This window comes from Centropristis striata, chromosome 11 (genome assembly GCF_030273125.1).
Source record: "Centropristis striata isolate RG_2023a ecotype Rhode Island chromosome 11, C.striata_1.0, whole genome shotgun sequence".
NCBI classification, from domain to species: domain Eukaryota; kingdom Metazoa; phylum Chordata; class Actinopteri; order Perciformes; family Serranidae; genus Centropristis; species Centropristis striata.
The window spans coordinates 4,967,814-4,995,651 of record NC_081527.1 but is presented as its reverse complement, the minus strand read 5'-3'; the positions used below and the strand labels follow the sequence as shown (position 1 = coordinate 4,995,651).

Here is a 27,838-nt window from a genome sequence, read left to right as displayed (position 1 = left end):
TTTATTAAACCTCATAACAGTAGATTAACTGTTATTATTATATTAATATTATTTATTTATTTATTTTATTAATTTAATTAATTAAAATGAGCCCTATCTTGAGAAAGTTAAAATGTGCTTACATAAATGCATCAATAATAATAAAAAATCTCATAATATATTTGATATAGATAAAACAATCTGAGTGGGTCCATTCTGCATAACGAGTACTTTTACTTTTGATACTTTAAGTACATTTTGATGCTGATACTTTTGTACTTTTACTTCAGTCAGTTTTGAATGCAGGGTTTTTTACTTGTAGTGGAGTAATTTCACAGTGTGGTAGTAGTACTTTTACTTAAGTAAAGGATCTGAATACTTTTTCCACCACTGATCTTTTGTTTCTTTTTCAGATTACCAGAGGCAGTGGAGGCAAAAAATCGATCTCCTCAAAAAGAAGATTATGCAGTTGAATAGTGACGAGAATAATATAGAACTTAGTAAGTTTTGAACTCTACAAAATGCATTTTTGTGTGTTGTTATTGATGTGTTTACTACAGTGTTTATTTGACGTCCTTTATCTTTCTCTCCAGCCCATGAAATTTTGAAGCTGCAGTCCGAGGTGGATAATTTCAGACAGTCTAAAATAAACAGCAAAAAGCAAATTGAATCCCAACTTCAAGGTGAGTTTACTTAAAATGTATTAAGTTGAAAGCCACACAATATAAACTAGAAACAAATCTCATAGTTACTCTAATAGCTACGGCAGATATGCATAACTACACTGCAAAAAAAGCCAACTTGTATTTTTTGGCCTAAAACAGTGATTTAAGTTAAAACTTGGAAATATAAATTATTGACATTTAGGTCAATAATGTAAGTTAGCACAACAAAGGAAGCCAGTTGTCTGCTCAAAAACAAGTTTGTTAGTTGTTGTTACTTATATCTTTAAGTTGGGGTTCACAACAAGGGACAATAGTTCTGATAACTCTTATTTCTTTGCTGTGAAATGCAGGAAAGCGGTGAAATTCGGTCATTAGTGAAAGCTAGCGGCTAACTGACGCTAGCGGCTAACTGACGCTTGCTGATGCTAGCGGCTAACTGATGCTAGCGGCTAACTGATGCTAGCGGCGCTGCTTGTTACAGCTACAAGAGTAGCCATTAGCGTATCAATGCTAACTCAAAATTGTGGTCACAACATTAGCTGACATTTCATAGCGGCGTTACAATCGTGCCAATTCAGCACATTGCAGAAGTTAGCAGAAGTAAAGAGTAAAAGTTATTACAATGTTAAATTATAAGTTTGTATAACTTACAGTTGAGTTGACAAAAATCTGAATTCAGAGTTGAGCAAACTCAAAAACAAAACTTAAAATATTTAGTTTAATTGTCCAACTTAAAGTTTTATCGAAGTTTGTTGCCTTGAAATTTTGAGTTCACCCAACGTTTCTTTTTTTCCAGTGTATTTATTGTTTGTTTTGTTTTTTATCCTAGAGCTCAGAGTTATTTTGGATCGGGAGAGAATAAAGCTAGCAAACTTGCAGAAGCAGATGGAGGAAGAAGATTATTCCCAGGCACAACTGAGTAAGTATGAGGGTTTGAAATATTACTGTTTCAAATGTTGTGACTCCATGGTGAACAAAAACCAACAAAGCACCTTTTTTTCTTCTTCTTTGACCAGTTATGAGAATCATCGGCATAGTGAAAGAAGTGAGAGAGCTGGGTGGTGATGATGATCAACCGGACACAACATCAACCAGTCAAGCCACCAGTGAGTCCCTCTTCACTTGTACTGTTGAAGTCAGGCTGAAAAAATGTGAAAAATAGATTCCATAAATATTTGGTAGCTTACTCTCACACTTAGATTAACCCTTTATTGGGCGAAGAACTATATTTGGACTATATATTTGAACTATATTATATCAAAATGAGGTAAAAAAGATAAATTTAGAAAAAAAATCTGAAAGAAACAGTCTTTTTTTTTCTTGAATGAGTTGTACGAGGAGAACTTGACTATGACGGTCCGATTAGGGCCAAGTATGCAAATTTACTAGATTAAAGTGGCAAATCTGCATGTGGGGAAAAAAGCAACTTTTTCTCGCAGATTCACCACTTTAAATCTCATAAATTGTGCATTTTTCTCTCGTAGATTTGCATTATGAATAAAAATATAAATACAAACCTGGGGGGGTAATATTTCGAGAAAAATGTTGCAAATTTACTAGATTAAAGTGGCAAATCTGCATGAAAAAAGTTGCAGATTTACGAGAAAAAAGTGGGAAAAAATCGTCTTTTTTCTCGCAGATTAACCACTTTAAATCTCATAAATCTGCACATTTTTCTCTCGTAGATTTGCATTAAGAATAAAAATATAAATACAAACCTGGGGGGGTAATATTTGGAGGAAAATGTGGCAAATTTACTAAGTTAAAGTGGCAAATCTGCATGAAAAAAGTTGCAGATTTACGAGAAAAAAGTGGGGAAAAAGCAACTTTTTTCTCGCAGATTCACCACTTTAAATCTCATAAATCGTGCATTTTTCTCTTGTAGATTTGCCACTTTAATCTCATAAACTTTTTTCTCAAAATATTACCCCCCTCCCCCAGGTCCGTATGTTTTTTTCACACATTCTTGCCGTATGTAATATCTTCCAATATTCTCTAGGGTTGAAATTTGGAATTTGCAAGTATTTCAATGAGTGTCCTATTAAGGCTTAAAATCTCCAACATCTCCTTGTTTTAAATCAGCCCTTCAGACTCTGCTTCAAGCCAAAGAAAAGGAATTTGCCGTAGCTCAGGCTGAAATAAACGGTAAGTCCATGCAAAACTCTAAAATCTTCAAAGTACAATTCATCCGGGCGTCTTGATGATCAGACTTCATCTTTCTGTTCGACAGAGCTGCGACAAAAACTGCGATTAAAGATTCAAGAATGCTCCGGAATTGAGGGAAGATATCAGGGTAAGTTTTTAATCATGCCTTCAGCGAAAGACTGATGATTCATGTTTTAGTTTTGGTTCTGTTTCTGATTCATGAGTGTGTTTCTGCCAGAGGTAATGACTGAATTTGAGCAGAAGATCGAAGAGCTGAACAGAAGCGGAGGCTCCAAAGCAGCACTCAGTGAGTGAATGTAATACTGGTATCATTGCTTTAGCCATGGGTGCATTATGAAACAATAGGGCCCTACACTGTAATAAATGATTCTGTAGTCATTTCATTTGACTTAATATATTTGATAACATGTATTAAATATAAATGCATCCTTGATTTTGAGGCAGTTGTTTAAGTAACTTTAATATCAACATGTTTGAGATATAATCTACTTATTTTGATCACATTAAATATAATCTTTATGTGTATGTAATTCTAAATCAAGAGAATTTTTAATGAATCCAACACAATAGAATTAGTCCGTTTTTAATTGACAGGCACTTCCTGTTCAGTTATTAACTCAATTTGTAACGTAGTTAAATTTAATAAATAATATTGCGTGCAATCTGTTGCCTCAATTTTATTGAGTAGCTATTGTTTATCCTTTTTTTACAGAGTATGCACAGACATGTAAAAGATAAACAATAGCTACTCAATGAAATTGAGGCAACAGATTGCACGCATTATTATTTATTAAATCTAACTACGTTACAAATTGAGTTAATAACAACTTAACAGGAAGTGCCTGTCAATTAAAAACGGACTAATTCTATTGTGTTGGATTCATTCAAAATTCTCTTGATTTAGAATTATATACACATAAAGATTATATTTAATGTGATCAAAATAAGTAGATTCTATCGCAAACATGTTGATATTAAAGTTACTTAAAAACTGCCTCAAAATCAAGGACGCATTTATATTTAATACGTTTTATCAAATATATTAAGTAAAATGAAATGACTACAGAATCATTTATTACAGTGTAATAGACCTGCCACCTTTGTCCTATTTAAGAGCAAGACTCACAGGTGTTAGAGTTGTTAGCATCTTTTAGTTGTTGTATAGCAGCGGTTCCCAAACTTTTTTAGCTGTGCACCCCCTTCTGTGTCCCAACCGGGTTGACGCACCCCCAGTCCCCCACACCTTCAAAAAAACCAAAATGCAATAAGCTTTTTTATCGCCATATTGAAGGCGGCATGTTTAATCATGCTCAAATGACCAGAACACACATATATTAAAATAATCACCATCACAACAATGCGCTCTCGCATTTGAATTAATCTGAAACACAGTTTCAATATAATGCAACAAAGTTATGTGCAAGGTTCCACTTTTAAGAGCAAAGAGGATGATGACAGGCTCAGGATCAGAGGCAGAAAGCACATAAGTTGGGAAAAAGTTATATTTTGAGCCATGTTGAACAAAAATTGTCATAAAATTTAATTGCTTTAAATTGTCATTTAAAGTTTAACCCTTTATCGGGCAAATAACTATATTTGGTAACTTCAGTGGATATCAAAATGGGGTCCCCTTGTCTCTCTGTTTGGTCGTAGAACCACATGGACTTGTACAAGGAGAACTTGACTATGACGGCATAAGGCCAAGTATGAATTTAAAGTGGCAAATCTGCTCGAAAAAAATTGCAGATTTACGAGACAAAAGTGGGGGAAAAAACAACTTTTTTTCTCGCAGATTCACCACTTTAAATCTCATAAATTTGTGCATTTTTTCTTGTAGATTTGACACCTTAATCTACTCTAATCTAAACTTTTTTCTCAAAATATTACCCCCCTTCCTGGATCTGTATGTTTTTTTTTTTACACATTCTGACAGTATGTAATATCCTACAAATATTCTCTAGGGTTGAAATTTGGAATTTGCAAGTATTTCAATGAGTGTCCTATTAAGGGTTAAACGAATGGCGCTAACACAAACAAACGTCATCATAACACGGGTTGGAAAAATGGAAGAAGATAACTACTTCAGTAATCCATCCATGGCTTGAGCACAGTGCATTATTCAAATTATGGAGGAAAGCTCTCAATCTAACATGCTCAGTTAGTTTCAGAAGTATCAGCTGCGTATTGATGTCTGCTCTGTTTATTTTTGCCAGTTCTGAACGTGATAAACCTGCACGATGAGCTGAAGACTCTGAGGGAACTGATCTCCACCACACAAGATCCAGAGAGGATCTCAGGTGAGTCACGGAGAACGTTTCACACCGCAAATGAGTCTTAACCCATTAAGGCCTAAAGCTCCTGGAAAAAAATGCCTGTAAAACCTCTGGGTGATTTTCAAATGACCCCCTAAAACCTGAATTTTTTCTGGAAATCCAACACCTACTAAATAATAGATTTTTCAGCCTCTGTAGCAGATAAAAATGAAATTCAAAAAGTATTTGAGAGCTTATACCCGCGGCTTTCATACGAAGTTGAGTTTATTTGTCCAAACCTTCAATACATTTTTAAAAAAAAATCAACAAACTCAGCAAATGTTACATTTGTCTGAATAAAAAATCCTATGCATAATACTAATACATGCCCATTAGCAAGATGCAAACATGATATGACCATTGGAAGAACAAAACATAGTTGTCATTAGCCTACTGTAATAAAAAAATAAAAATAATAATAACAAATAATAAAAATACATTTTATATATTGCACTTTTCAGGGTACTCAACGACGCATAAAGTAATATAAGACATAAACAGTCATGATTTCTTATATCATCATCACAATCAATTAGCCTATTATTATTATTATTATTATTATTATTAATATTAATATATTATTAATAATATTATTATCTCCAGATGGCCACAAATCTGTCTGTTCTTTGGTGAAAATATGTCGACACTCCCACATGTATTCTGATCATGTTCTGATGCATTTCATTGAAAAATTCAGGTTGGAAAAATAAACTTGATTCTCCAATATTTTCCTTCCTTCATTTATCACTTTCTTTCTCTCCATCTGCTCACAGAGCTGCAGAGGCAACTGAGAGAGAAGGAAAACCAACTGAACGCCAAGACTGCCGAAATTAAGAAACTGATTCCTGACCCACAAACAGGTGAGCTCAGATAAGAATCTTTTAACATTCAGTGAGGCATTTCTTTATATTTCAGTGTTAACGTCATGCAATAGTAAAACAAAACACCACACACAAAAAATATGCCATGCTTCCTTTCTTATCTGCTTTAGCATAGGAGGCAGTGGTGGAAGAAGTATTCAGATACTTTACTGCAGTAAAAGTACTAATACCACACTGTGAAATTACTCCACTACAAGAAAAAGTCCTGCATTCAAAACTTACTGAAGTAAAAGTATAAAAGTATCAGCATCAAAATGTACTTAAAGTATCAAAGGTGAAAGTACTCGTTATGCAGAATGAACCCACTAAGATTGTTTTATATATTCTAAATATATTATGAGATTTATTATTATTATTAGTTTCTCAAGAAAGGGCTCATTTTAACTCTTAAAAATATTAATATAATAATAATAATAACAACAGTACTGTTATGAGGTTTAATAAAATAAAATAAAAAGTCCAATCACCTAAAACAAGTTAAATCTCGACCTGTCACAAGTAACTAAAGCTGTCGGCTAAATGTAGCTGAGTAAAAAGTACAATATTTTCCTCTAAATGTAGTGAAGTAGTAGAATAAAGTTACATAAAATGGAAATACTCAAGTAAAGTACCTCCTAATTGCACTTAAGTACAGTACTTGAGTAAAAGTACTAATACCACACTGTGAAATTACTCCACTACAAGAAAAAGTCCTGCATTCAAAACTTACTTCAGTAAAAGTCCAGAGTATTTGCATCAAAATGTACTTAAAGTATCAAAGGTAAAAGTACTCGTTATGCAGAATGGACCCACTAAGATTGTTTTATATATATCAAATATATTATGGGATTTATTATTATTGATGCAATATAAGTTTCTCAAGAAAGGGCTCATTTTAACTCTTAAAAATATTACTATAATAATAACAACAGTTAATATACTGTTATGAGGTTTAACAAAATAAAATAAAAAGTCCAGTCACCTAAAACAAGTTAAATCTCGACCTGTCACAAGTAACTAAAGCTGTCGGCTAAATGTAGCGGAGTAAAAAGTACAATATTTTCCTCTAAATGTAGTGAAGTAGAAGAATAAAGTTAGATGAAATAGAAATACTCAACTAAAGTGCCTCCTAATTGTACTTAAGTACAGTACTTGAGTAAAAGTACTAATACCACACTGGGAAATTACTCCACTACAAGTAAAAGTCCTGCATTCAAAACTTACTGAAGTAAAAGTACAAAAGTATCAGCATCAAAATGTACTTCAAGTATCAAAGGTTAAAAAAAACTTGTTATGCAGAATGGATCCACTCAGATTTTTATTTATATTCCAAATATATTATTGGATTTTTTGTATTGACACATTTTTGTAAGCAGTGTTTTAATTTAGTAAAGACAGGGCTCATTTTAACTACTAAATATACTGTTATGATGTTTAATTAAAAAAAAAACATCTAATCACTTTAAATGTAGCATGATTTTCATGTCAAAAGTAACTAAAACTGTCAGCTAAATATAGTGGAGTAAAAAGTACAACATTTACCTTAAAATATAGTAAAGCAAAAGTATAAAGTTACATAAAATGGAAATACTCAAGTAAAGTACATGGACCTCAAAATTGCACTTAAGTACAGTAGTTGAGTAAATGTATTTAGTTACTTTCCACCACTGGTATTGGGCTGCAGCAAATTTTAAAGCAGTTCAAACAAATAATTATACGTACAGTTGTTGATTTGTAGACCTAACACTTTCTGCATATCTCACATAAATTATTTTCATACAATTATACAAAAACTCAGTATAAAGTCTAGAGTTTGATCATGTCTAAATGGTGATCCTTTGATGTTGTATGAACACTAATGTCAAGGCAGTATAAATTCAAGAGGACAAGTTTTCCCTGTATAGATTCAGTCAAACTCACAGCATGTTTTTCTGTTTCAGTTTTAACAATCATCCAGCTGCAGAATCAGATCTGGAACCTTCAGAGCAACGCCGCCAATGAGACCGCTGCTGCTCGTATCGATGGTTAGTCTCATTTAAAAATGTTAATTAACCCTTTGATGCACAACATGGGTCAAAAATGACATTCATTCTCCATGTTATTTAATGCTGCTGTGTGTTTCTGTGCTCTATCTTTTGATATCAACTTATTTTGTGATTGAATATTCCAAGTATTCTTTAAATATCTTGTTTTTGGTAACAACAGATTATTATTTCCATTTTGCCTCTCATACTTTAAGAAGAAAAAGGGTTTTTGTATAATTACATAGTTAACTACTTGGTTTAGTAGCTTGCTCAGCTAACTACTTAGCCAAGAAGTTAGCTAAGTAGTTAGCTTAGCAAGCTACTTAGCTAGATACTTAGCCAAGAAGTTAGCTAAGTGGTTAGCTTAGCTAGATACTTAGCCAAGAAATTAGCTATGTGGTTAGCTTAACAAGCTACTTAGCTAAATTCTTAGCCAAGAAGTTAGCTAAGTAGTTAGCTTAGCAAGCTACTTAGCTAGATACTTAGCCAAGAAGTTAGCTAAGTGGTTAGCTTAGCTAGATACTTAGCCAAGAAATTAGCTATGTGGTTAGCTTAACAAGCTACTTAGCTAAATTCTTAGCCAAGAAGTTAGCTAAGTAGTTAGCTTAGCTAGATACTTAGCCAAGAAGTTAGCTAAGTGGTTAGCTTAGCTAGATACTTAGCCAAGAAATTAGCTAAGTGGTTACCTTAACAAGCTACTTAGCTAAATACTTAGCCAAGAAGTTAGTGAAGTGGTTAGCTTAGCTAGATACTTAGCCAAGAAGTTAGCTAAGTAGCTAGCTTAGCAAGCTACTTAGCGAGATACTTAGCCAAGAAGTTAGCTAAGTAGTTAGCTTAGCAAGCTACTTAGCTAGATACTTAGCCAAGAAGTTAGCTAAGTAGCTAGCTTAGCAAGCTACTTAGCGAGATACTTAGCCAAGAAGTTAGCTAAGTAGCTAGCTTAGCAAGCTACTTAGCGAGATACTTAGCCAAGAAGTTAGCTAAGTAGTTAGCTTAGCAAGCTACTTAGCTAGATACTTAGCCAAGAAGTTAGCTAAGTAGCTAGCTTAGCAAGCTACTTAGCGAGATACTTAGCCAAGAAGTTAGCTAAGTGGTTAGCTTAACAAGATACTTAGCTAAATACTTAGCCAAGAAGTTAGCTAAGTAGTTAGCTTAACAAGCTACTTAGCTAAAAATTGGTACGGGTCATTTTTGACCCATGTTGTGCATTAGAAGAGTAGTGACACAAAAAGGCATTTTATTCAAAAATTAATAAAGGGAAACATGAAATTAGGATGTATGATGATCAAAACAAAATAATTGAGGAAAACCTGGAATACTGAATGATGAAAATAATTTATTGCAAAGACATAGAACATAAAAACTCTGTTGGGTCACTTTAGACCATGTTGTGCATCAAAGGGTTAAACAACTCAGGGTGACATTATTTGAAAAGTCACAAATCACAAAATGTAATCAACATTAAGGGCAATTTTTCTTTTTTCTTAGAGTTGCAAAACCGACTAGATAACCTCCTCGGTGACGTGGAGGACACGGGCGACGACAACACAAAACTGAGTGAGTTTGACATTATTATGAGGAACTCTGCACAGTCTTATTACCGTATATTTTGTAGTAGACTACATTTTTTCCTCTGTGTTGTGTTGTGCTTCAGTGCTGAGGATCATAACGCTGCAGAATCAGGTGGATCACCTGCAGACACAGTTGTCAAACCACGATTTACAAACCGCTCAGATTATCAGTAAGTATCTCTGAGGAGTTTTAAAAAATCTCCTCACCTCCACAACATCAGCACCTTTTAGAATCAAGCTGGTAGCACAGAACTTTATAATGAAACAGCAGATAGTCTGTAATATTGCTGTTATCAGTGTTTGAGTCTGAGTCACCAAAGAAGAGCCAGAATTGAAACATACGGACCCGGGAGAGGGGGGGAATATTTTGAGAAAAAAAGTTTACGAGATTGAAGTGGCAAATCTACGAGAAAAAAGTTGCTTTTTTCACTTTTTTCTTGTAAATCTGCAACTTTTTTTCTTGTAGATTTGCCACTTTAATCTAGTAAATTTGCAACTTTTTTCTCGAAATATTACCCCCCTCCCCCGAGTCTGTATGTTTTTTTTTACACATTCTGGCTGTATGTAATATCCTCCAATATTCTCTAGGGTTGAAATTTGGAATTTGCAAGTATTTCAATGAGTGTCCTATTAACCCTTTATCGGGCAAAGAACCGTATTTGGTAACTTCAGCGGATATCCAAAATGAGGTCCCCATGTCTCTCTGTGAGGTCGTAGAACCACACGGGATTTGGGTAATATTTCGAGAAAAAAGTTGCAAATTTACTAGATTAAAGTGGTAAATCTACAAGAAAAAAACTCCCAGATTTAAGAGATTTAAAGTGGCAAATCTGCGCGAAAAAAGTCGCAGATTTATGAGAAAAAAGTGGGAAAAAAGCAACTTTTTTCTCGTAGATTCACCACTTTGAATCTCATAAATCTGCACATTTTTTTCTCGTAGATTTGCCACTTTAATCTCGTAAACTTTTTCCTCAAAATATGACCCCCCTCCCCCGGGTCCGTATGTTTTTTTTTACACATTCTGGCTGCATGTAATATCCTCCAATATTCTCTAGGGTTGAAATTTGCAAATCACGTCTCATCTTTGAAATTTTGTATTTCAATGAGTGCCCTATTAAGGGTTAAATATGCTCGAGTCCAAGTCCATCAATGTGCAAGTCATTGTGCGGCAGAATGCACGAGTCAGAGTCCGAGCCAGGGTCATCAGAGTGCAAACTAGTGTTGAGTCATGAAAATCCAGCTTCAAGTCCAAGTGATCAGAGTCCGAGTCGGGTCAGAAGTCCCTATAATCCAGAAGTCCAGGACTGGAACACTCCATCCCTGGCTGTGTCTGTATCCTGACCTCTACATGAAACTAATAAATAGTTTCTCTTTCTTTAAATGTGTCTCAGAGCTGAGAAACGATCTGAACACCAAGAAAGAAGAGCTGCTGAGATACAAGGACGACCTGAACGAGAAGAATCAGACAAACGGCAGGTTGAGTAAGTAAACTCTGTCTTTGTTTACATCCCACCACATTAGGCCGGTATTAATTAGGTTTTCTCTATCTTTTCTATGTTATATAATTATGTTATATATAGGGTTGTCACGATACTAAAATTTTCAACTCGATACCGATACTCGGGAAAATATTCGATACTCGATAACATTTTCGATCCCACAAGGATAAAAACAAAGACCCCAAAATTGAACAGAAATATTTTTCTTATTAACAAGAAAAATGCAACATGTAAAAATGAACAGAACCACAGGTTAAATATTTATAATAAAAACAGTTGTGCAAAAAGAAACTGCAACTATGATAACAAGCTTCAGGTCTGAGGTAGTGCAAAAAATAAATAAATACAATAAACAACAACAATTATAACAATATCTTGAAGTTGTATGCTGTGCATGGGGGGGTATCGATACTTTTGAAAATGAGTATCTAACTACTTAGCTTACTTCTTGGCTAAGTATCTAGCTAAGTAGCTTGCTAAGCTAACTACTTAGCGAACCTCTTGGCTAAATAGTTAGCTAAGTAGCTTGCTAAGCTAACTGCTTAGCGAACTTCTTGGCTAAATAGTTAGCCAAGTAGTTAGCTATGTAATAATACAAAAACTTTTTTTCTTCATAAAGTATCTGATACTTTTGACAACCCTAGTTATATAAGTAGTTATATAATAACACTTATATATTTAAATATATTTATTCATTGATGTTCATACTACTACATGCAAAAACCTTATTTAACCTATTTATCATGCTAAAATATATTTTCTCTAATGTGTAATATATGTGAAAATGCAATCAGGAAAACAAAAAAACACACAATATAGAATGTGTATAGAATGTATGTATATGTCTTATTATTATTATTATTATATTCTTTATTCTGTCTTCTATATCTATGTGTCTGTATCTTGAGCTGCTGTGAATAAATAAAGGCATATCACAGTGGGGTCACAGTGGGGTCATTCATGACTAAAAAAAAGTCTGAAATGTATTTCTTATATATAAATATATATTTTTTATATGTATTATTTCTGCAGTTATTACTGTGACTAAGCTTCAGAGCCAACTCAGGGAGATTGAAGAAGAAAAGAAAAAAAACAACGAAACGTCGTCTTTATCAATTAATCGTAAGTATCTCATTTTCATCACATCACTGAATTCACTCCATAAAATGTTGCCGTTTGGTAACATAAATCACAATTTATTTATTTTTTCCACAATATTTTTTATTTTATTTTCAGTTTATAACACTTAGACATACAGCTTTTACATTCATGTATCGTCATTCAACTTCCATATTTTAAGATAGCTGCATTTACATAGACAGAAAAATAAAAACAAACAAAACATAACAACACCTGGAACAGGTTCGCTCTTCCTGTTAAAGGAAATGGTAATTTATATACAATTGAGTATCGTTTGTAATTGGTGTGAATTAAAACACATCTATAGAAAAGCAATATGAATCTGATAAAATCGGAATCTGCATTGTCCACAAAGACTTTTATTAGTTATCCTCTTCTTCATCCATTAAATCTTTAATGTAGTTGATGAAAGGGCTCCATATGTCCTCAAATAATAAATCACAAGTTACTTTTTATTTTTTAGAGCTGAGGGAACAACTGAAGCAGAAAGTGGCGGAGCACTCTCGTGATCAAGCTAAGATCGGAGGTGAGTTGTGAAGTATTGGAGCGTTGTTTTAGAGTTTATTTCTGCTGAAAGAAAAGCTTCGACTGACTTCACTGTTTCCAACCAGCTCTCAACACGCAGCTCCAAACCAAAGAGAAGGAACATTCTGCTGCTCTGGCCGAGGTCAAAGGTCAGTTCACTCTATGGAGTCTTATAGGGCTGTTATGTCCATTTTTTAAAATAATTTACATGTCTTTGTAAGTCATTTTGTGTCTTTTTTGGTCATTTGTGTCTGTTGTTGTGTCTTTTTTAGTTATTTTGTGTCTTTTTTTGGTCATTTTGTGTCTTTTTTCTGTCATTTTGTGTCTTTTTCTGTCATTTTGTGTCTTTTTGTGTCATTTTTGGTAATTTTGTGTCTGTTGTTTTGTCTTTTTTAGTTATTTTGTGTATTTTTTTGTCATTTTGTGTCTTTTTGGTCAGTTGTGTCTTTTTTGGTCATTTTGTGTCTGTTGTTGTGTCTTTTTTAGTTATTATTATGTGTATTTTTTTTGTCATTTTGTGTCTTTTTTGGTCATTTTGTGTCTTTATTAGTTATTATTTTGTGTATTTTTTAGTTATTTTGTGTCTTTTCTTTGGTCATTTTGTGTCTTTTTGGTAATTTTGTGTCTGTTGTTGTGTCTTTTTTAGTTATTTTGTGTCTTTTTTTGGTAATTTTGTGTCTTTTTGTGTTGTTTTTGGTAATTTTGTGTCTGTTGTTGTGTCTCTTTTAGTTATTTTGTGTATTTTTTTTGTCATTTTGTGTCTTTTTTGGTCAGTTGTGTCTTTTTTAGTTATTTTGTGTCTTTTTTTGGTCATTTTGTGTCTTATTATAACACAAACATTTTTTATTATTTTTTTCTTTTTTTGTGTTATAATCGAAAACAAATAACAAAATAACCAGTCACTTTTTCATTATTTGATTTTTGATTGCCAATTGAAAATGGAAAGAACGAATGATACACGGATTAAAGACATGTCCTGCAAGAGTTGAAATAAATTAAAAGAAGAAGGGAGTGGTGTGATGTGATCACATTTTTTAGTGTAGAGAGCGTTACAAGTTGATTTATTCCTCATAGGATTGTTCCATGTCAGACTGCTGTGAAAGGAGCTTTTACGATCCTGTTTCTTTTTTTTTTTTGCTCAACAGAGCTGCAGAAGACACTGCAATCAAAGACTGTAGATTGCTCCCGTCTGGAGAAAGGATACGAGGGTAAGTTACAAAAATGACTTCGGCTGAACACTTTGATAATTCTTGTTTTAGTTTTAGTTCTGATTTGGATTATGTGTGTGTGTGTGTTTCTGACAGATTTAAAGACTGAATTTGAAGACAAGATCGCAGCACTGAACAGAACCAGAGACTCTAATGCAGCTATCAGTGAGTCACATGACCCTGCAGCATCGCCATGGCAACCTCAATGCTCAGCAATGCTCACATATACTCAGTGGTGGAAAGTAATTAAGTACATTTACTCAAGTACAAAGAAAACCTGGCACCCAACAAATACCCCATTACTAAAAAACTAAACACTAAAACTAATAAAAACTAAACTAAAACTAAGCATTTTCCAAAAAATAAAAACGCAAACTCACTCTAAAAACTCATTAAAACTAACTGAATTTGTAAACGAAAATTGACAACGAAATTAAAACTAAAACTAATGAAAAATCCAAAACTATTATAACCTTGTTCACTACATTTAGAGGCAAATATTGAACTTTTTACTCCACTACATTCAGCAGACAGCTTTAGTTACTTTTCAGGTCGAGATTTAACATGAAAACATGATCAATTTAAAGTGATTAGACATTTTTTAAATTAAATCTTATACCAGTATATTAAGTAATTAAATGAGCCCTGTCTTTACAAAATTAATACACTGCTTTCATGAAGTATTCAAGTACTGTACTTCAGTATAATTTTTAGGTATTTGTACTTTACTTGAGTATTTCCATTTTATGTAACTTTATACTATTTCTTCGATACATTTTGAGGCAAATATTGTACTTTTTACTCCACTACATTTATCTGTCAGCTTTAGTTACTTTTCAGGTCGAGATTTAATCTAAAACATGAACAACAAACCTCATAACAGTATATTAAATAGTTAAAATAAGCCCTGTCTTTACAAAAGTAAAACACTGCTTACATAAAAGCATCAATACAAATAATCTAATAATAGATTTGGAATATATAAAAAACAATCTGAGTGGGTCCATTCTGCATAACGAGTACTTTTTTTTTTTTTAAAACATTGTTTATTACGTTTTTTCACAATAAAACACAGACATACAGGAACACTCAGAACAGAATCCCCACCCCAAAAAGTATAAATAAATAAATATATAGATAGATAAATAATAATGATCAATAGATGACTAAATCTAAGATAATATAACTCAACTCAACTCAACTCAACTTTATTTGTAAAGCACTTTAAAAGAACCACAGCCGCAACAAAGTGCTGTACATAAACAAACAGAACAAGAGACAATAAAATAAATAAAACAGAAATAAACACTAAAATACATAGATTCATTGCTTTTTAAAACAATATAAAAAGAAAAAAGAAAAAAAAAAAAAAAGTTAAGTATGTTGTAAAAGAGGACATATATAAACATAAAAAGGAGAGAATTTTACAGAAAAAAGAAAAAAAAAGTATGTTTTGAATGCAGGACTTTTACTGTAGTGGAGTAATTTCACAGTGTGGTATTAGTACTTTACTTTTACTTTACTTTTAGTTAAAAGTAAGGGATCTGAATACTTTTTCCACCACTGCATATTCTCAGTTAGTTTCAGAAGTATCAGCTGCGTATTGATGTCTGCTCTGTTTATTTGTGTCAGTTCTGAACGTGATAAACCTGCACGAAGATCTGAAGACTCTGAGGGAACTGATCTCCACCACACAAGATCCAGAGAGGATCTCAGGTGAGTCACAGAGAACATTACACACTGCACATATATATATATATATTATCCTTATTTATCTTAATATTTATAGTTTATGTTACTTTGGCACGGCTCACTCCACTAACAGTCACATGATTTGATTAATATGCTTCTTTATTATTTTACTTATAATTACTTTATTTATATTTTTCATTTTATTTCTATATTGTTTATTATCTATTATTACTTATTATATAATTTATAATATATACTTTACTATTGTGACTATTATTATATACCGTCTAGTCACTATAGCATTGTTGCCATCACATCACCAGTATAATTACCTTCATCTTGTCAACCATCCTACCAAATGATCTTCTTTTTTTAACTTCTTAAATGTCCTTGTTCTATTCTGTGTTTTTTTCTATTGTTGTTTTTATTTATGCTACCTCAGTATTTTATTCTATTGTATTTTATTGTACTTGAATACCGGACTGCTGTGACAACCGAATTTCCCTTCGGGGATGAATAAAGTAATCTATCTATCTATCTATCTATCTATCTATCTATCTATCTATCTATCTATCTATCTATCTATCTATCTATCTATCTATCTATCTATCTATCTATCTATCTATCTATCTATCTATCTATCTATCTATCTTAACCCTTTGATGGTCAACATGGTCTAAAGTGACCCGACTGAGGTTTTAATTTTCTATATTTTTGCAATAAATTAATTTCATCATTCAGTATTCCAGGTTTTCATCATACATCCTAATTTTTTTTTTTTTCATTTCTTACTTTTTGAATAAAAACCCTTTTTGTATCACTACGCTTCTGATGCACAACATGAGTCAAAAATGTCATTATGGGGGTATTGTGTGTATAATTTAAGGAAAAATTAATTTAATCAATTTTGGTTAATAAGGCTGAAACATAAAAAAATGTGGAAAAAGTGAAGCGCTGTGAAAACCTTCCAGGTCCACTGTATGTGTGACAAAATGATACATAAACATGTTAAATATATTAAACATATGAGTGTGGAAAGTAACTATTTGAAACAAAGTACTATTATTATAGTATTAGGTCATTTAATTTTAAATCAAATTTGGATGAATGAGTCATTTTTGACCCATGTTGTGCATTAGAAGTGTTGTCCATATGTTGTGCATCAAAGGGTTAAGTAAAATGCTCGGCTTTCACATTATCAATTCTTTATGTGTTTTATCCAAAGTTCTTTTTTTTAACAGCTGCTTAGAAAACTTTAAAGTCTCATCACTGTCTGTTGTGCCTTTTTTAGTTATTTTGTGTATTTTTTTTTTGTCATTTTGTGTCTTTTTTGGTCAGTTGTGTCTTTTTTGTGTCTTTTTTAGTTATTTTGTGTCTTTTTTTGGTCATTTTGTGTCTTATTATAACACAAAAAAATTGTATTATTTTTTTCTTTTTTTGTATTATAATCGAAAACAAATAACAAAATAACCAGTCACTTTTTCATTATTTGATTTTTGATTGCCAATTGAAAATGGAAAGAACGAATGATACACGGATTAAAGACATGTCCTGCAAGAGTTGAAATAAATTAAAAGAAATGTGACAAAATGATACATAAACATGTTAAATATATTAAACATATGAGTGTGGAAAGTAACTATTTGAAACAAAGTACTATTATTATAGTATTAGGTCATTTAATTTTAAATCAAATTTGGATGAATGAGTCATTTTTGACCCATGTTGTGCATTAGAAGTGTTGTCCATATGTTGTGCATCAAAGGGTTAAGTAAAATGCTCGGCTTTCACATTATCAATTCTTTAAAAGTAATTTTTTTTAACAGCTGCTTAGAAAACTTTAAAGTCTGATCACTGTCGATGTGTCTGCTCACAGAGCTGCAGAGTCAACTGAAGGAGAAACAAGAAGAGCTGAACGCCATGACGGCTCACTTAGAGAGGCTGATTCCCAACCCAAAAATAAGTAAGAACACTGATTTAATACACTGTGATCGTCTCGGTCAAATAATCTTTAGGGGTGGAGCTTAATACAGCTAAACCAGGGATGGGCAACTGGAGGCCCGGGGGCCACATACGGCCCGCACCCTCACTTGAAGTGGCCCTCAGTACAACTACATGCATTTGAGTATTAAATCTTAAAAGTGCAGTGTAAAAATGCACAAAATTACTTCTTGCAATTAATGTTGGTCTGCTGTTCTTGCACTGAAAAAAAGAAATCACAGTAAGTGGTTATTTTTATTTGCTTCAAACCTTTTGTTTTTTGTTTTATTATTATAATTCTTTATTTATTCATTTTTCATTTTATTTATTTTATTTTATTTAATTTTGTTTTATTTTATTTTATTTTATTTTATTATTATTAGTAATATTATTATTATTATTATTATTATTATATTATTATTATTATTATTATTATTATTATAAACATATTTATATTTTTTCTTTGTTTATTTACTTATTTATTTATTTATATCATCATTTTTTTGGGGTTGCAAAAATAAGTTGTTCTTATGTTTCCTTGTTTAAAATGTTAAAACCAATTAAGAAACTTAAAACAATTTAACATCTGGGTGTCATTTTTTTCCAAATTTATGACCGCATCACCCAAAATCTACTGATACCTTAAGTATAAGTTTAGGATTGATTAAAATAAATTTCTGAAGCAATAAACCAGGATAAACTCACTGCATGTTTGTTTGTTTGTTTGTTTCAGTTTTAACAATCATCGAGCTGCAGAATGAGATCTGGGACCTGCAGACAAAGGCCGGCAATGGGAGCGCTGATGTAGGAAGTAAGGATATTTTTAATGCCAATGTATCAATTCCAGTAGTGGAAAAAGTATTCAGATCCCTTACTTAAGTAAAAGTACTAATACCACACAGTGAAATTACTCCACTACAAGTAAAAGTCCTGCAATCAAAACTTACTGAAGTAAAAGTACAAAAGTATCAGCATCAAAATGTACTTAAAGTTACAAAAGTAAAAGTACTTTTTATGCAGAATGGATCCACTTGGATTGTTTTATATATTCTAAAAATATATTGTTGGGTTATTATTTTTAATGCATTTATGTACGGACCGCTTTAATTTTCCCAAGGTAGGGCTCATTTTTACTACTTAATATACTCTTATGATGTTCAATTTAAAACATGTTAACATGTCAGCAAACATTTCATATTAATTATGTTTTTATATTAAATCTTGAACTGAAAAGTAACTAAAGCTGTCAGCTAAATGTAGTGGAGTAAAAAGTACAATATTTGCCTTAAAATGTAGTGAAGTAGAAGTATAAAGTAACATAAAATGGAAATACTCAAGTAAAGTACAAATATCTCAAAATTGTACTCAAGTACAGTACTTGAGTAAATGTACTTAGTTACATTCCACCACTGATCAATTCAGAGTAAAATTATTTGAGAGATGAAATCACAAGTGACAAAATGTAATGTTATTTACTTTCTTTTAGACCTGCAAGACAGAGTGCAGGGCCTCCTCACTGAGCTAACTGACACAGGAGACGACAACACTAAACTGAGTGAGTTTGAGTTTTCACCATCCTTCCTTCCGATATCTGATCACTCTGTTTCTTGAACTAAACAACATTTTTTTGCCCTCTCTGTTTTGTGCTTCAGTTCTGAAAATCATAACTCTGCAGAGTCAGGTGGAGCAGCTGCAGAAGCATCTGTCAGAGCTCCAGAGCACAAAAAGCGCTCGGGTAAACCGTAAGTATCTCCAGCAAACCTCCACTGGATTCTATCTTACATCTGGTATATTTGGTTACTTTTTTTGTTGTTGTAAATCTTATTCATGCAAAGTTTTGGCACATGCATATCAGACACATACAATACAAGAAAGATAGAAAAATAAATAAAATAAAAATAAAACAAACAGCTAAAACAGCTAACTCTATGGAGTCTGGGGCTATTTTGTCCATTTTTGAATCATTTTCATTTCTTTTTGTGTCTTTTTTGTGTCTGTTGTTGTGTCTTTTTAGTTATTTTGTGTCTTTTTCTTGTCAATTTGCGTCTTTTTTTGTCATTTTCTGTCTTTTTTTGTCATTTTGTGTCTTTTTTGTCATTTTGTGTCTTTTTTTGTCATTTTGTGTCTTTTTTGTCATTTTGTGTCTTTTTTGTCGTTTTGTGTCTTTTTTTGTCATTTTGTGTCTTTTTGTCATTTTGTGCCTTCTGTGTTTTTTTTGGTCATTCTGTCTTCACTATATTTTATCTTACATGTGGTATATTTGGTTACTTTTTTTGTTGTTGTAAATCTTATTCATGCAAAGTTTTGGCACATGCATATCAGACACATACAATACAAGAAAGATAAAAAAAATAAATAAAATAAAAATAAAACAAACAGCTAAAACAGAACAGAAACAACAGACAGACAGCCACAACTTAATCACTAACTCTATGGAGTCTGGGGCTATTTTGTCCATTTTTGAATCATTTTCATTTCTTTTTGTGTCTTTTTTGTGTCTGTTGTTGTGTCTTTTTAGTTATTTTGTGTCTTTTTCTTGTCAATTTGCGTCTTTTTTTGTCATTTTCTGTCTTTTTTTGTCATTTTCTGTCTTTTTTGTCATTTTGTGTCTTTTTTTGTCATTTTCTGTCTTTTTTGTCATTTTGTGTCTTTTTTGTCGTTTTGTGTCTTTTTTGTCATTTTGTGTCTTTTTTGCCATTTTGTGTCTTTTTTTGTCATTCTGTCTTCACTATATTGTATCTTACATGTGGTATATTTTGTTACTTTTTTTGTTGTTGTAAATCTTATTCATGCAAAGTTTTGGCACATACATATCAGACACATACAATACAAGAAAGATAGAAAAAAAAATAGAAAAAAATAAAATTAAAATAAAACAAACAGCTAAAACAGAACAGAAACAACAGACAGACAGCCACAACTTAATCACTAACTCTATGGAGTCTGGGGCTATTTTGTCCATTTTTGAATCATTTTCATTTCTTTTTGTGTCTTTTTTGTGTCTGTTGTTGTGTCTTTTTAGTTATTTTCTGTCTTTTTTTTTGTCAATTTGTGTATTTTTTTTTTGTCATTTTCTGTCTTCTGTGGGGTTTTTTTGGTCATTCTGTCTTCTCATTTTGTGTCTTTTTTGTCATTTTGTGTCTTTTTTTGTCATTTTGTGTCTTCTGAGGGTTTTTTTTGTCATTCTGTCTCCTCATTTTGTGTCTTTTTTGTCATTTTGTGTCTTTTTTTGTCATTTTGTGTCTTCTGAGGGTTTTTTTGGTCATTCTGTCTTCTCATTTTGTGTCTTTTTTGTCATTTTGTGTCTTTTTTTGTCATTTTCTGTCTTCTGAGGGTTTTTTTTGGTCATTCTGTCTTCTCATTTTGTGTCTTTTTTGTCATTTTCTGTCTTTTTTTGTCATTTTCTGTCTTCTGTGGGTTTTTTTTGGTCATTCTGTCTTCTCATTTTGTGTCTTTTTTGTCATTTTGTGTCTTTTTTTGTCATTTTCTGTCTTTTTTTTGTCATTTTGTGTCTTCTGAGGTTTTTTTTGTCATTCTGTCTCCTCATTTTGTGTCTTTTTGGTCATTTTCTGTCTTCTGTGGGGATTTTTTCGGTCATATTGTCTTCTCATTTTGTGTCTTTTTGGTCATTTTGTGTCTTTTTGGTCATTTTGTGTCTTTTTTTAGTCATTTTGAGTCTGTTTAAAACTAGACTTAGCAGCTTGCACGACTCAGAGAACTAAGGGACTGTATTGAAGATGGGACCCCCTTTTTTTTTAGCACTCCTTAAGATCTGACAAATTGTTCTCCCGTGTGCCTAGACAGTGTAATTTGATGTCTGATAATAAAAAAAACTAAAAGAAACATCAATATACTCTTTAATTCATTCCTCACTCAGGAGAGCTCGTCATTCCACTACAAACCTTTACAGCAAAGCACATCATGACCTGCTGCTGAGGTTATTTTGTTATTTTGTTATTTTAAAACCTGCATGTAACTAATGAATATGTTCTCTTTCTTTAACTGTGTCTCAGGGCTCACAATTCATCTTCAAACCAAAGAAGCAGAACTGAAGAAATACATCAACGAGCTGAATGAGAAGAATCAGACAAACGCCCAGTTGAGTAAGTAAAAAGACAACATGATGTCTACATTCATGACTGAAGAAAAAGCCTGAAATGTTTTCCAATATCAATATATTTTTTTGCTGTTTTGACATTTTCATGTCTTTTCGTGTCTTTGTTGGTCATTTGTGTATGTTGTTGTGTCTTTTTAGTTATTTTGTGTCTTTTTTTGGTCAATTTGTGTATTTTTTTTGTCATTTTCTGTCTTCTGTGGGTTTTTTTGGTCATTCTGTCTTCTCATTTTGTGTCTTTTTTGTCATTTTCTGTCTTTTTTTTGTCATTTTGTGTCTTTTTTTTGTCATTTTGTGTCTTTTTTTGTCATTTTGTGTCTTCTGTGGGTTTTTTTGGTCATTCTGTCTTCTCATTTTGTGTCTTTTTTGTCATTTTGTGTCTTTTATTGTCATTTTGTGTCTTTTTTTGTCATTTTGTGTCTTCTGTAGGTTTTTTTGGTCATTCTGTCTTCTCATTTTGTGTCTTGAAGAAAAAGCCAAAGCCAAGTTTTCCAATATCAATATATTTTTTTGCTGTTTTTCCTCAGTTATGACAATCACCGATGTGCAAAACCAACTCAGACACCTCGAAACGGACAAGAAGAATGAGGGTCAAAAAGCTGTTGCTGCAATAACGAGTGAGTGACTCATTTCACTTTGACATTATTGAGCTCGTGTGTTAGCAGAAGCTAAAAAATATCCGACTTTCTCCAGAGCTGAGAGAACAACTGAGGGAAAAAGAGGTGGAGCACACACGCGATCAAAATGAAATCAGGGGTAAGTTCAGCACTAGAACATGGAAGTTTCTGCAACAAGAGATTAAAAAAAGGAGATTTAATTGACTATTAATTGTGTTTTTTGTACTAGTTTTGCAGAATAAACTGAACGAGACAGAAGCAAAGTGTTCCAGTGACGAGAGCAAGATTAAAGGTGAGTTTAATCTCTGTTGATTGGCTGATAATGTCACACGATTTTCACTCTCTTGTGGAAAATGAATGGGTTAAATCTTATTTTAAGATAAGTTTAGATAAGATGTGACTTTATTTATCCCGCAGTGGGGAACTTTAGTTGTCACAGCAGCTCAAGATACAGACACAGAGTAGATATAGAAAACCGAATAAAGAATTTAAAAAATAAGACATATACATACATTCTGTACACATTATATACAAACATTATTATTATTATTTATATTTATTTCAAACTATTTTATGACATTATATTTCCCTTTACTATTAAAATTGGTATTATGATCATAATTATGATGATGATTATTATTATTATTTGAATTTAAAACTATTTTATGACATTATATTTCCCTTTATTACTATATTTCCCTTTATTGTAATAATAATAATAATTATTATTATTATTATTATTTGAATTTAAAACTTTTTATGACATAATATTTCCCTTTATTTTTATATTTCCCTTTATTATGATAATAATAATAATAATTATTATTATTTGAATTTAAAACTATTTATATTTCCCTTTATTATGATGATAATAATTATTATTATTATTATTTGAATTTAAAACTTTTTTATGACATAATATTTCCCTTTATTTTTATATTTCCCTTTATTATGATAATAATAATAATTATTATTACTATTTGAATTTAAAACTATTTATATTTCCCTTTATTATTATTATATTTCCCTTTATTATGATAATAATAATAATTATTATTATTATTTGAATTTAAAACTATTTTATGACATAATATTTCCCTTTATTACTATATTTCCCTTTAGTAATAGTAATCATTATTATTATTATTATTATTATTATTATTATTATTATTATTATTAATAATAATAATAATAATAATAATAATAATAATAATAATAATATTGTTGTTGTTATTATCATTATTATTGTTGTTATTATTATATCATTATTATTATTATTAGTAGTAGTAGTAGTATTAGTAATATTATTATTATTATGAATACATTTATATTTTTCTGTTTGTTTGTTTATTTCCTTATTTATTTCCGTCATCATTTGGGTGCAAAAAAAAGTTGTTCTGATGTTTTCTTTTTATAAAATGTTGGTCTACATTAAAGGTTAAACCAATTAAGATATTTAAAAAACAGTTTAACATCTCGGTATTAATTTCTTTCCCATGTATGACAGTATCATCTGCATAGAGTGATATAAAATGTGTTATGTTCAGTGATGAAGTGAATAAAAAAGGTGGAGAGGGGGCAACACAGGCAGATGATGCAAAGAAGTCTTTATCTATAGAAACATGTTTTATTTGGTTGTTTCTGCCTGTTGGATTTATATTTGGATACGTTTTAAATGTGTAAAAATGTGTGTTTAGACCTGCAGACTGAGCTGGACGCCAAACTGAAGGAACTCGAGTCCCAATCCAGCTCTGTTACTACACTTGGTGAGTGCTGGAGCTGTGTTAACAAACAGTAAAAATGAAAACACCAACTGCTAGTTGATCTGCTTGTTTTATAGATGTTGAAAACCATTTTGAATGTTGTTACAATGTGTAACTTCTTTTTAAAATGTTGTTCTTTCAGCTCTTCAGGTTTCTACGTTAAGCACACAACTGGAAGGGCTGAAGAGACAGCTAGCAAACACTGAAGCTGAAGACAAGATAAAAGGTGTGTGTGTGTGTGTGTGTGTGTGTGTGTGTGTGTGTGTGTGTGAGTGTGTGTGTGTGTGAGTGTGTGTGACATTCCATCGAAGGTTATTATAATTAACGAAAACTAACAAAATAGCGAAAACTAGAATTGAAAAAACATTTTCGTTAACTGAAATAAACATAAAAATGAGAGTTTTTAAAAAAAAGAAAACGATAACTAACTGAAACTGTATTTTGTTGTTACAAAACCAACTAAACTTATAGTCTAAAATCTAACTAAAATTATAGTGAAAATGTCCTTCGTTTACGTCTTTGTCAACTTTTTTCATACGTAAACCTTTTTGGTTGATATGAAATCTATTTCATCTATCTGGTTTTATGACTTAATAAACTTATTGGGGCTGAGATGGATCAGACAAAGGAAATAAAGGAAACATTTATTGTGACTTTTTAAAAATCTGGCACCCAACAAATACCCCATTACAAAAAACTAAAACTAATAAAAACTAAACTAAACTAAGCATTTTCAAAAAAATAAAAACAAATTAAAACTAGCAAACTCACTCTAAAAACTAACTAAAACTAACTGAATCTGAAAACAAAAATTGTCAATGAAACTAAAACTAAAACTAATGAAAAATCCAAATCTTTTATAACCTTGTTCACTACATTTAGAGGCAAATATTGAACTTTTTACTCCACTACATTTAGTTGACAGCTTTAGTTTCAAGTCGAGATTTAACATTGAAAAAATTGAGTAGACTTTTTTTAAAATTCAATCTTATAACAGAATGTTAAGTAGTTAAATGAGCCCTGTCTTTACAAAATTAAACTGCTTATTACATAAATGCATCAATAAAAATATTGTAATAATATATTTATAATATATGAAACAATCTGAGTGGATCCATTCTGCATAATGAGTACTTTTACTTTTGATACTTTAAGTACATTTTGATGCTGATACTTTTGTACTTTTGGTTTTGAATGCAGGACTTTTACTGTAGTGGAGTAATTTCACAGTGTGTATTAGTACTTTTACTGCAGTAAAGGATCTGAATACTTGTTTTGATTGAGAAACCCCTCGCTGCAGAACTTGCATATCGTGTCTTTAAGGCATGAAGAACAAAGGATAATAATCAAGTTTGAAAAATGTCTTGTTTTTGTTCTGCAGAACTTCAAAAAATTATAGATGAGAAAAATGCTGAGCTGGCCAAAAAAACTGAAGAGCTGAAAGAAAGAAGTTCTCAACCACACAGACGTGAGTAGAACAAGAGTCCAAAAATCACTGAATTATACAGTCATGGAAAAAAATATTAGATTATTATTACCCTTTTTATTCAATTTTCTGTCAGTTTTAATGCCTGGTACAACTAAAGGTACATTTGTTTGGACAAATATAATAATAACAACAAAAATAGCTCATAAGAGTTTAATTAAAGAGCTGATAACTAGACATTTAACATGGTTTTGTTGATAATAACCAAACTCATTATCAATAAAACCAAGGAAAATGTCTAGATATCAGCTCTTAAATTAAACTCTTATGAGCTATTTTTGTTGTTATCATTATATTTTCCAAACAAATTTACCTTTAGTTGTACCAGGCATTAAAATGAACAAGATATTAGAGAAAATAAGGGTGGTCTAATACTTTTCCATGACTGTATTTTTGGTCATTTTGTGTCTTTTTGTTTTTTTTTTTATCATTTTCACATCTATTTTTGGTCATTTTGTGTCTTTTTTTTAGTCATTTTTACATCTATTTTTGGTTATTTTGTGTCTTTTTCGATCATTTTTACATCTATTTTTGGTCATTTTGTGTCTTTTTTGATCATTTTTGCATCTATTTTTGGTCATTTTGTGTCTTTTTTGATCAGTTTTACATCTATTTTTGGTCATTTTGTGTCTTTTTTGGTCATTTTTTACATTTATTTTTGGTCATTTTGTGTCTTCTTTGATCATTTTTACATCTATTTTTGGTCATTTTGTGTCTTTTTTTATCATTTTTACATCTATTTTTGGTCATTTTGTGTCTTTTTTTATCATTTTCACATCTATTTTTGGTCATTTTGTGTCTTTTTTGATCATTTTTACATCTATTTTTGGTCATTTTGTGTCTTTTTTGATCATTTTTACGTCTATTTTTGGTCATTTTGTGTCTTTTTTATCATTTTTACATCTATTTTTGGTCATTTTGTGTCTTTTTTGATCATTTTTACATCTGTTTTTGGTCATTTTGTGTCTTTTTTGATCATTTTTGGTCATTTTGTGTCTTTTTTGGTCATTTTTGCATCTATTTTTGGTTATTTTGTGTCTTTTTTGATCATTTTTACATCTATTTTTGGTCATTTTGTGTCTTTTTTGATCATTTTTACATCAATTTTTGGTTATTTTGTGTCTTTTTTGGTCATTTTTACATCTATTTTTGGTCATTTTGTGTCTTTTTTGGTCATTTTTTACATCTATTTTTGGTCATTTTGTGTCTTTTTTGGTCATTTTTTACATCTATTTTTGGTCATTTTGTGTCTTTTTTGGTCATTTTTACATCTATTTTTTGTCATTTTGTGTCTTTTTTGGTCATTTTTACATCTATTTTTGGTCATTTTTACATCCATTTTTGATCATTTTTACATCCATTTTTGGTTATTTTGTGTCCTTTTTGGTCATTTTTACATCTATTTTTGGTCATTTTGTGTCTTTTTTGATCATTTTTACATCTATTTTTGGTCATTTTGTGTCTTTTTTGATCATTTTTACATCTTTTTTTGGTCATTTTGTGTCTTTTTTGGTCATTTTTACCTATTTTTGGTCATTTTGTGTCTTTTTTAGTCATTTTTACATCTACAGTCATGGAAACATTCTTGATAATAACCAAAATCATTATCAACAAAACCATAGAAAATTTCTAGATATCAGCTCTTAAATTAAACTCTTATCAGCTGTTTTTGTTCTTATCATTATATTTGTCCAAACAAATGTACCTTTAGTTGTACCAGGCATTAAAATGAACAAGAAATTAGAGAAAACAAGAGTCTAATATTTCTGTTCCATCACTGTATGAATAATCAGGATGGGAGGGTATAAATGCTAGAATATGATTATCAACATTTTAATCTTTTTTTTCTCCAGTTCTCCAGATCGTTGCGATCCAAACAGAGATTGAGAAATTGTCTTATGTGGCAGTAAACGACACAGATTACAACAAGCTTCGAGGTGAGTGACAGAACAGAACAAAAACATTTCACAGCCTCCAAATGTCAAAACTAAACGTGCTCAACATGAAATATCGTTTATCTCTTATCTGCAGCCTTCCAAGAACAATTGAATTATTTGATCGCGGGACTTGAAAATGATGGCGATGAAAACACTAAACTGAGTGAGTCTTCATCATTAAAATGGCTGTAAAAGTTTTCGTTTTTCCGTTGTTTCTCCTGGATCTCCCTTTCTTGCCTATGTTTTACATTATATCTTTTATATATATATATATATATATATATATATATATTAATAATT

General features: G+C 31.3%; 1 protein-coding gene across 1 annotated transcript in view; it reads left to right on the top strand.

The window, feature by feature from the left end:
• Positions 1 to 27,838, top strand: part of si:ch211-14a17.10 (putative leucine-rich repeat-containing protein DDB_G0290503) — a 46,528-nt gene that overhangs the window by 7,113 nt on the left and 11,577 nt on the right. Inside the window, exons 13-44 of the mRNA XM_059344640.1 lie at positions 393 to 479; positions 573 to 662; positions 1,474 to 1,563; positions 1,661 to 1,750; positions 2,727 to 2,789; positions 2,875 to 2,937; positions 3,028 to 3,096; positions 5,024 to 5,107; positions 5,896 to 5,982; positions 7,923 to 8,006; positions 9,495 to 9,563; positions 9,661 to 9,747; positions 10,969 to 11,058; positions 12,109 to 12,198; positions 12,680 to 12,742; positions 12,828 to 12,890; positions 13,887 to 13,949; positions 14,046 to 14,114; positions 15,582 to 15,665; positions 17,518 to 17,604; positions 18,355 to 18,432; positions 19,108 to 19,176; positions 19,274 to 19,363; positions 21,635 to 21,724; positions 22,263 to 22,352; positions 22,429 to 22,491; positions 22,582 to 22,644; positions 24,050 to 24,118; positions 24,258 to 24,341; positions 25,497 to 25,583; positions 27,455 to 27,538; positions 27,633 to 27,701. Of these exons, the coding sequence (XP_059200623.1) occupies positions 393 to 479; positions 573 to 662; positions 1,474 to 1,563; positions 1,661 to 1,750; positions 2,727 to 2,789; positions 2,875 to 2,937; positions 3,028 to 3,096; positions 5,024 to 5,107; positions 5,896 to 5,982; positions 7,923 to 8,006; positions 9,495 to 9,563; positions 9,661 to 9,747; positions 10,969 to 11,058; positions 12,109 to 12,198; positions 12,680 to 12,742; positions 12,828 to 12,890; positions 13,887 to 13,949; positions 14,046 to 14,114; positions 15,582 to 15,665; positions 17,518 to 17,604; positions 18,355 to 18,432; positions 19,108 to 19,176; positions 19,274 to 19,363; positions 21,635 to 21,724; positions 22,263 to 22,352; positions 22,429 to 22,491; positions 22,582 to 22,644; positions 24,050 to 24,118; positions 24,258 to 24,341; positions 25,497 to 25,583; positions 27,455 to 27,538; positions 27,633 to 27,701 (2,508 nt within the window). The remainder of the gene's footprint in view (positions 1 to 392; positions 480 to 572; positions 663 to 1,473; positions 1,564 to 1,660; positions 1,751 to 2,726; positions 2,790 to 2,874; positions 2,938 to 3,027; positions 3,097 to 5,023; positions 5,108 to 5,895; positions 5,983 to 7,922; positions 8,007 to 9,494; positions 9,564 to 9,660; positions 9,748 to 10,968; positions 11,059 to 12,108; positions 12,199 to 12,679; positions 12,743 to 12,827; positions 12,891 to 13,886; positions 13,950 to 14,045; positions 14,115 to 15,581; positions 15,666 to 17,517; positions 17,605 to 18,354; positions 18,433 to 19,107; positions 19,177 to 19,273; positions 19,364 to 21,634; positions 21,725 to 22,262; positions 22,353 to 22,428; positions 22,492 to 22,581; positions 22,645 to 24,049; positions 24,119 to 24,257; positions 24,342 to 25,496; positions 25,584 to 27,454; positions 27,539 to 27,632; positions 27,702 to 27,838) is intronic.